At 40.2% G+C, this 10,193-nt stretch overlaps 1 protein-coding gene and 1 long non-coding RNA gene across 3 annotated transcripts in view; one reads left to right on the top strand and one right to left on the bottom strand.

Moving 5' to 3' along the window:
* The window catches only part of LOC128136990 (histone-arginine methyltransferase CARM1-like), an 82,429-nt gene extending 77,825 nt beyond the window's left edge, over positions 1 to 4,604 (top strand). For both annotated transcript variants that reach the window (XM_052777506.1, XM_052777508.1), the window contains exon 13: positions 1,682 to 4,604. In XM_052777506.1, coding sequence (XP_052633466.1) covers positions 1,682 to 1,691 — 10 coding nt within the window. In that variant the 3' untranslated portion in view covers positions 1,692 to 4,604. The remainder of the gene's footprint in view (positions 1 to 1,681) is intronic.
* On the bottom strand, positions 3,645 to 10,032 carry LOC128136991 (uncharacterized). The gene is made up of 2 exons (XR_008233531.1): positions 9,695 to 10,032; positions 3,645 to 8,379 (listed from the first exon to the last, which is right to left on the bottom strand). It is a non-coding gene; the product is annotated as an uncharacterized LOC128136991 (long non-coding RNA).
* Positions 10,033 to 10,193: the final 161 nt, after the last annotated feature.

The raw sequence follows: 10,193 nt of genomic DNA on the forward strand, positions 1-10,193 counted from the left end.
GCCGGCTGTCAACCAGCACGCCCAGGTCTTTCTCTGCCGGGCAGCTTTCCAGCCACTCTTCTTTCCCAAGCCCGTAGCGCTGCATGGGGTTGTTGTGACCCAAGTGCAGGATCTGGCACTTGGCCTTGTTGAACCTCACACAACTGGCCTCGGCCCATCGATCCAGCCTGTCCAGATGCCTCCGTAGAGCCTCCCTACCCTCAAGCAGATCAACCCTCCCTCCCAACTTGGTGTCATCTGCGAACTTGCTGAGGGTGCACTTGATCCCCTCGTCCAGATCATTGGTAAAGATATTAAACAGAACTGGCCCCAATACTGAGCCCTGGGGAACACCGCTTGTGACCCACCACCAACTGGATTTAACTCCATTCACCGCAACCCTCTGGGCTTGTCCAGCCAGCCAGTTTTTTACCCAGCCAAGAGTACACTAGTCTAAGCCATGAGCTGCCAGCTTCTCAAGGAGTATGCCATGAGACAGTGTCAAAGGCCTTGCTGAAGTCCAGGGAGACAACATCCACAGCCTTTCCCTCATCCATTAGGCGGGTCACCAGGTCATAGAAGGAGATCAGGTTGGTCAAGCAGGACCAACCTTTCATGAACTCATGCTGGCTGGGCCTGATCCCCTGGTTGTCCTTCTTTATATAGAAGTACTTTAAGTTATATGAAGCTGTGTTCTAGTTTGAAAATTGAATGTAAAAATGTCACTATGTGATTTCATGGTTGCTAGCCAATTAACCATATTGAGTTCAATAATTTAGACTGCTGTTCTTTTATACATTAATTCTTAGAGCGCTTGGTTATAAAATCCTGCCACAACACATTAACCTTATTTAACAGGCCTCTCCCCTGTGAGGCTGCCTTTTTTTTTTTATTGATCCTTCTCCATTTTGCCCCTGCCCTCACATCGCAATTACCAGAACTCTGAAACAAAGGCAAAGACGACTTTCCAAAAGAAAAATGCTTATTTATAAACATGAGGTAACTTTCAAAGCATTCATAAGGTTTTTAAAAATTAAAATATAATCCAGGTTTTAAACTAGGGCATGCAAATTACTGTGCATGGTGGGACATTATGCCAACACATCCAGCCTACATGCCAGTGTCCCTGATGCAAATACTTATCCTTGTACCACATGGATGGGTAGTAGAGAAGGGGCAATTCTGGACATTTTTTGCTCATTTAAAACAACTCCATACTAATTCTATAGCATAAGGTAAAAATAAAAGACTGGACTGGGAGGCCTTTCATTTCTGTGAAGGCAATGGCCTGAGCTGCTATAAATGAGAGCAGAAGAAAGCCTCTGCCTTTGTAAAATAAGCTATAGTGGATTTGGTAGTATTTTACACTCGCCTGCAGAGCTGCAAATCTAGATGAAAAGACTTACAAGTTAAATTTGAAATCACACTGCATTTAATAAATCCAGTAACAGCACAGGGGACTGATTTCGTAGCTTTATTCCAGTGAGACTTGTCTGACATACATACATTAGCTGAGCATTGTGGTTATACCACTTTCAATTTAATAAAAGTCCTTATTAAATATCAAAAAGTTGTCAATAGTTTTTGCTCTGGAGTAATATAAAGGCTATATTAGAATTTATTAAGTTTGCTTAGTTCAGCTAGTGCTGTAAGCTATTAAAGAATTCTGTATTTTAACTTTTATTATTTCATCCATTTTTAGGTTTGTCTAGAATATATTGTAATATGGCATCTGGAAACAGAAGTGAGGTTCTCACCAAGCTGCATAACCAGTAAGACTGAAATCAGTTCTTAGTAGGACAACTGGGGCTTATGTAAACTCAGTTTGTAACTGTACATATCTGTAATTGTATGTATGTGAGTCACATAAGAAGGGAATGTTGTAGTTCCATCTCTTTTTTTCCCCTTTTTTACTAATTTAAATTTAGTCTGTGCTCACATTTAGACTTGAATTGCAGCAGACTCAATTTTATTCCAGAAAGTTCATTTGGCATAGAACAACAACTATTTCTCTGTTTATTTCTGTTTTACAGTAAGCTCACATTGGTTCAGTGGGGGTTTTTTGTTTGTTTGTTTGTTTGTTTTTTAACATTCTTACCAATATTCTTGGTTATTGAACAAAACCTACCTCATGTTTCTATGTGTAATACATTAAAAGAACTTTGAGCAGTATGTAGCATCCATGCTTTAAACATTCAGCCCTGATTTCCAGATATTTCAATGTTTGGTGTTAAACTTCTAGCTCACCAGGGCAGTGTGTTAAATACTTCAGTTTTCTCTCAATTAACTCATTAATTTGGTTCATTTTGAGACACGCACCTGAAGTCATCTTGCATATACTTTGTAAATGGTCTGAGATTTCTCCATGCCTATACAAGTGTAACAGGACACATTTCTAAATTACTCTTAGAATAGTGTGATATAAAACTGTATGATGGATATGTGTGACACTCACTTTTTCTGTAACTCTGTGAGAAATATTGATAGTCCAAGCTATATAAAGATGTATTTTTGGCTTGTGTACCCAGCAAATGAGGAAGACTATAGTACAGATTTTAATGAGATGTCTCTCCAGACAACATTATGCAAAAAGAGCACATAATGACTTTTATAGAATGTGTTTCGGTTGTTCAAAGTAAATGCCTTAGGCTGAATTAAAGAGCTGGAGTCAAATCAGAAATGTATATGTCATCTTACTACCAAAAACATAATTGCAGTGATACCTCTAGCAAGATAAAATCAGCTTTTACCCTTCCACACACTGTTGGAAGGCTGGTTTGAATGAAAAGCTCCACAAAAACTGACCCGTCTCTCAGGAAGTTACAAGCTGCATTTGATCAACAGACAAGCTAAGGATCCCTGCTGGGAGTAATTAAGAAACAGCTGTAGTTTCAGAGTTTTTTCTCCAAAATCAACAGCCATTTGCAGCTACTTAAAGATAGTTTATGAGATTACGGAAAGTAGTCCCTAAGATTGTGAAACTTGTAAAGGTAACATGAACTTAATGGCTGAGGCCATGAAACCATTGAAGTTAGCATCAGAAAATGATTGCCTTGTTATTTCCAGTAGCATTTAATACAGGTGAGAGACTTCTAGTACAAAAATGTAGTTTGCACAATATAGGACTGTTTTGTTACACAAATATTATATATATATATATAAAAAATATAGTATTTAATGTGGGTTGCTGCCTCAGAATGGTAACAGAAATTATCATTCTAACCTGTACAAGCAGCATAGTAAGATTTCTGATGCAATGTCTGATGGTTGGGTAGCCATCCTTCCTAAATTTAGTCTGCACAGTGGTTGGTGGTTTTATGCTTAAGAGAGAAGGAAGCAAATCCAGGAATGTCCAAACCCAAATACCAGGAAGCTGTCGTTCAGTTTTCTAGTTTGGCAGGTTTTCCTCAGCAATTATGAAAGGAGTATATGAAACATGAATTTGAATTCAACTTATAGATTTGTAATGTCTCCAACTGACCTGCATGTCTGTCTGGATCTCACATTTCAGTCTCAAACCTCTTCTGAAAATTATCTGTATATCAAAGACTTCTATTTTCTATAGGGGAAAACCTTACATTGTGAATTTCATGTGGCAATTTCAATTCTTTTTAAGGAAGAAAGTAAATAAAGGGGAGGAAAAACAACAGCAGCAGACAGCAGTGTTAGGTTGTGTATCTTTAATTCCAGAGCAAAAGGTATACATATCTAATAACTGTACCTTCAATATGTATAGAAAAGATTGTTTCTTCACACACTAACGAGTACAAAGAATGTTTCACAGTGCTTGCTACTTTGAAGTGATTTGGATGATCCAGGACTGGTATTTGTATTTATCTCTACTTCAGGAATTCACTTTATTCCAGATTGTATGCTAAAACAGAAGAGAAGATAGGTATCAGATACTGTACCATTTGCAGTTTGAAATAAGGTCCTGTGACTGTCTTCGTTTCATGAACATTTAACATTTCATTCTTTCCTGCTTTGAAGCGTTAGTGATTTTGAAGTATACAGGAGCCTACCTTCAAGGACTACAATGTACTGTTTTCACCTTACAGGACTTTTTGGGTATAAAGATGAGAATATATTTGTAAAGTATTTTTGAAACAACATGTCAATGAAAACATTTTATTGATACAAATGCTGGTGTTTTGTTTCGGTATTGTATAAAGGCAACATTAATAAATGCTAGAGAATGTAGGGAAACTAAAGCAGAACTGTGAGGACACTGGAGCAAACAGTGATGATGTAGTTTTACGATATAAGACTCTTTTAACAGATTTGACCACATTATGAAATACAGCATTTCCTCATTTATAAAGAGGCTATATTAATCCTGTTGAAAAATGCCATATTGTCTTGCATCCCATAGACTCAAAAAGCACAACAGGGAAGACACTGAGTATCATATTAAATAGCTATAAGTCTTCATACTTTGTTGGATCCATGGTCATTTAGAAGGTTCATCTTCAAGAAATTACAGCAGTAAGAAATGCTTTTAACAGCTTATTTTTCAAGAATTGCATATGGTTAATTTCTTCTACCTTCATCCCAGAGATATGCATTTAAACTTTTGTAAGCAGTCACACATACACAGTGATTCACAATAAATTGCATTTTCAGTACTGATTACTTTCATTTTGAATGTCTGTATCAGTTCTCCCACCTGAACTGATGATTAGAATAGTCTGTCCTTAGGAATAGTATAGGAATTCAATCCGGTTAGTATCACTATAGTGGTTGCTAAGAGAAGTAGTGATTTACTGCATACTGTGTGCACTAGACCCACAGAAATCTTTGTGGTAGCATTCACTGTAATACTTACGACAACTGTGACATCCAAAAGCAATCTTGATGCAGCTGGATCTAAGTGCAGTGAAACGCAATAGAACTGGTGTTAATTTGCTTAGCTAAGTTTCTAGGAGTTGTGCTTTTCTCTCAAGATGCAAAAAAAAAAAAAAGGCAGTTAAAGGTTGGAAAACAAATCTCCAGACAGTATGCATTTTATTCTTCTTTAAGCCTTGGCATGTGGTATGTAGGTTTTCACTCTTCTTGATTAGATAACACACATATTTACAACTCTGCAGCGACTGAAGTTGAGAACTAAAACTGGGGGAAGATACACTGTCAAGATGCAGCTCAAGTCAGCAGAATAGAAGACAGCAGTTCAATAGGAGACTGCAGGCAGAAAAACAAATTTCTTGCTAGAAGCACACAAGAGGGTATCAAATACCTAACATTAACTGTTCAGGTTCCTCTCACCAGGTTGGACCCACGCTGATTTTAGATTTTAGTGATATTCAGATGCACGTATTTACAGAAGAAAAAGAAACCAATGTAAAGTGAAGAAAACCAAAGATAAAGGAGTGGCAAGTATAAAAATGTCTTTCTCAAAGCTGCTGCCCCTCCCTAGGTTGGCCAGTTGTCAGGTATGTCATCTTGCAACACTGAACTGAGACTTCAGCCTGTTTTACAGGAGACTTTAGATATCCCTTAGCTAACTGGTCAGTCAGAAGTCAGATATCCGGTGGATTGCGATTCAAAACTACTGTGAACAAAGCATTGCTCAATAGCACTGTAACTTACGATAATAAACCTTATGTTTAATGGCCTCTGAGCAACAGCCAGTGTTCAGTTTTCACTTCAAATCACTGCCCTTTCATTTGAATTTGGTCTACAATGAACATTTTTTAGTATCTAAGAAGAAATCCCAAGCAATCTTTAGTCTAACACTTCTTCACTAAGTAACACTTCTTCAGTGGTGGAATGGGAAGCAGAAACTTGTTTTCAGTTTTATGGGTGGTGTTCTATGCTGAGGTGCCACAGTTAACATGAGAGATCCTCAAATGTACATTAATTCATATAAGCAGTAATAAAAGAGGATGGTACAACACAATATGAAACACACTTGAGTTCAGGAAATAGCACAGAACTGAACATGGTACTTTCTTTAAAGTAAATCACCACCACCCCAAATCCCAACAGAACAAGTTTTCTTTTGTTAATATATGAGATAATTGGTACATGCATCCTGAAAGCAGGAACACGGATCCAGTTTTGCTAGAATTCAGGTGGAATTTCCACAGAATTTGAAGTGAATAGTGCCTTCCCAAGATCTGTTAGGAATGCAAGCCTTGGTCTGGCAAACCTGTAGATCGAAGAGCACTCATGGTCTTTATATGGAATACAATACAAGTGAAAAAGGCCAGCCTTCACTCACAACGTTCCTACAATGCTGGATTTCAGAGGGTCTCAGAAATTCTCCCAGGAACACTAATACCAGGACATGGACATTAAGAATCTTGTTCTTTGCCACATTCCATCAGCCCTTAAAATAGTGAGCTGAGAAATAAGAATGAATGACTCTGCAGCTGAGTGTTTTGAGCCAACTTTGGAAAAAAGGGAAATACAATTCACATCAGTTGTGTGGATTAAACTCTTAGCACATGTATTTAACTAGAAACAACAGCAAGTGAGCAATATCAAGATTCACAGGAAGCCTGCCCTCTATTTTTCTGAATAGGTGGCTAAATTTCTTTCACTCTGTCACTTATACCAGGTCTCTATACTTGGGAAAATGACCAGAAGTCGAGTCCTCTCTCACACAGTCTTAAAAGAGGAAATGACACAACCTAACTGCAAATTAGTTTGTAGTTCTCAGTGTAACCATCCCACAGTAACATGGTGTAATTGCTACTGAGAATTCACCATTTCTTTACAATTGCATCTCATCATCTTTTCCAACTCAGCTGACTTCTCACAAACATTGCACGGAATTCTAGGTCACTCAGGAAGTTAAAAATCATGATGCAAGAAGCTTGCAGGTAGCTATAGGCAAAAACAAAATAGGAAGTAGACAGGGGGCAGCAGTGAAATACTGTGGCTCCGCTGCCTCCTTGGCTATGGCATAGTCCAGGAAATGGATGGTCATTCATAAAAACATGATGTGCTGTCACCACCCTTTCCAACTCCAGCATGGCAGCAGGAGTAGCTGACCTTGCCATTGCTCACCACTCAGGAGCAACCAGTTCCAGGCTGTCTCTAGATCTGGATCTTTGGAGATCCTTTAGGGCTGCAAAATTCTGTTACGCCTACACATCAGCTGACGGTAAGGAAAAAAAAAAAAAATTTTTTTTTTTTTTTCACTATGAAAGGGTTGGATATACTTAGTCAGAGCCAAGTATAGCCAGCGTTGCTGACTAATTTAATGACCGTCTTCCCTGCAGTGCCTAGAAAGCAATATAGAGAAGAGGTCTTTGGCGCACTGCAGCTGGAGCAGCAAAGACACAAATGGCTTTGGCTGTAGGTCAGAGGTCTGCATTGTGATGGCAAAAAAGATTAAAAAAATGTTTTCTATTCTGTAGGAAGTGTAGAGGGAGATAATGAAAGGCTGTGGAAGAGTGGTGCTCTCTCCAGAGAGGATCACCAGCTGAAAGGCATGGCAATCAATCTATTTACAAGGACAGCGGAACTGTCTGCTTCTCCACAAATAATGTAAGCTATAAAAAATAGTCTTAGGCAAGGTGCATGTAGCTGTCTTCATAAACTGAGAAAGTACCTTCAGTACTATTCACAAATGAAAACGAAATGATGCAGTTTTGCCTAACTTCTGTGGTAGTTATTCTCCTGCTGCCTTGGAACAGTCAGATTATGACTGTGGTTACACTCCATTTTTCTTACAGCTTTGCACCTTCAGATGTCTTGTCAAAGGAGGCTCACTGAAGTGACCAGAGCAATCCTGACCAAGGCAGTAGACAGCACTCCATTGTTGCAGTCTTCACTACAATTGCCTTGATACAAAGTCCAGATCTATTGTGTCACAGAGCTGAAATATTTTTTTAGATGTGAAAATGGTCAGATAAATGTGCTATTAACAAATGCATTAATAAAAAACAGCCTTTTTTTTTTTTCCTCTTAATTTCATTGATTTCTTTACCACAGACACTACAGGACTCTTGTTCTGGCTAGGACAGATAAGCAGACATATTGTCACACTTCTATGAATCTTTATGTAAAATATGAGACGTGCCAATTTTAAACTTCCTGTTATACTTACCACAATTCTTAATTTCTTCAAAGTCTGCTAAGAAACAGTGGTATGGCATTCAGCGCTACTGAATTCACCATAGCTCTCCTTCAGCTGTAAGCCACTGCCAGAAAAGTGCCACATCAGGGATTGGCCCTAAGTGCAAGTATGCTAGCACTGCTTCTGGTATTACTATAGCAAATTTATTCCACAGACAAATGAGAATGCACGTGGATGCACTGTGTGAAAGAAGAAAAGGTTGTAGGCACTTCATGATGATCTTACCCAGCCTTTGACTATTCAGTGAAACATGCTTCTTGCTCCTGGAATTCTTACTGCTCATTTTTGCTGTCCAAAGAGCATCATCCTTCTTTCTGTTTAAAAAACTCGTTGTCAGAAGCACATTTTCAAGGGTATCCAAAAACATACTTGGGATACCAAATTGGAAACCTCATGCTGAAGGAGTAATGTACAATTATGTGAGTAAGACACAATTTTAGAAGAATCTGAACGTAAAGCTGGATCTTGAGATGAGGTGTTCGCTAGAGAGACAGACTGGTAATACTGAATTTCAACATTACATATCTTGTTCAGAAGTTACAAATTCACTTTTCTGAATTTTTATCTTTTAGTTTGTTTAATGATTTTTATCTCCTTGGAATCAAAGCAGTGTCCAGAAGAGAGATAAAACAGACATTAAAAAATAGACATTGAAACATCTGTGCTGATACATGACTCTGAACACACTTGGCGATATCCTGGAGACACAATTAAGTGAAGAACTATCTTCTACAATTACAGCCTGTTTTAAGGTATCTGAAGATCTTTAAGGAACCCTTAGTTACTTCTTATGAAAGACAGATGCTTGAACTTGTAAGCTGGTTGACTTGAGATCTCTGGCTGATACTCAAAAATTTCACTGGTTTATCTTCCGGGAGACGTTTGTATTATAGCAACCAAGCTGAATATAGCAATATATTTTCTAATGTCTTACTTGGTCACGGTCTTAATCCTTGAAAAGAAACCACCAGAAACCGGGAAAATGTAATTAGTGTAGAGAACAGACTTGTCTCAAATTTCTACAGAGATTGTTCCAAACACTGAAGCAAACCATTCAGGCTGTGGGAGCATGCAAATTTGCAATATTGACTTAAGCCAAGCTTCAAAATACACGCTCTTTCCCCCATACCCCCTTTAAAACACAGGATTTTCACATAATTTTGACAGGCACGATGTTAACATTTCAAAGAGTGGGAAAACTAAACACCATAATCCTGCCGATGCCAGTTCTATCTTGCAAGTCACTGCCGAGTAACTCCCGGGAGACAAATAAAACAAAAATAGTACTACCACCAGCTGTACTGAAGAAAAAGCTTTACTCCACCAAGTAATTTCTCTCTAATTACTTTTCTAGTTAAATATCCTATGGGTGGTATTGCAGAAGTATTTACTATGCTCTGACTTCCTGTCATAGCTACTGTAATCGCACAAGTGTAATGGTTACCACATTTATGAATACGGATCCCCTTTCCATTCAGAAGCGATGACTCTATTGAACAGCCGAATATGAAAAAAACGCTTGCCACTGACGTTTCACGCAACTCGTCACATCTGCATCATTTTGGAGTAACAGCTCCACCTGGTGTTCTCCAGCACCATCGCTGCCGAACCCGTACTGTGGTACCTTACCTTATTTTCAAGCCGGGATCTCATTTATGCTGGGCACTGGCAAGCTGCGCCCGAGAAGATGGCGGCAGGCCCGCTGGCCGAGTCGCAGGGCCAGCGGAGGGGCGGGCAGGAGGCAAAGACAGGAGGGTGGGGAGCGGGGACGGGGCCTTTCCTTACAGCGGCCCGCCCTTTTCACGGCTCCGGCGTGAGCCGGCACAAACGGGAACTGCTACGGAGGATCTCCAGGGGGACGGAGGCGACACCGCCTCGCCTCGGCGCGGCAGCCGCCGCCAAGAGCCGGCGAGAGGACGCTGGGGCGAAATGCGTGGCGCCCGCCGCCTCCCGCGCGGCGCTTTACGGTACCTTGCTTCAGCACCGTCGCGCGGCAGCGGCCAGGCGGGCCAATGGGGAGCCGCGCCCGCCGGAAGGGGCCGCAAAGCGCGGGCGGGGCGGCACGTGTGAGGGGAGCGGCGCGGCCGGCGGGGCGCGGCGGCGGGCGGGCGGGCGGTTCCCCCGGAGC

Source organism: Harpia harpyja, chromosome Z, assembly GCF_026419915.1.
Source record: "Harpia harpyja isolate bHarHar1 chromosome Z, bHarHar1 primary haplotype, whole genome shotgun sequence".
NCBI lineage: Eukaryota > Metazoa > Chordata > Aves > Accipitriformes > Accipitridae > Harpia > Harpia harpyja.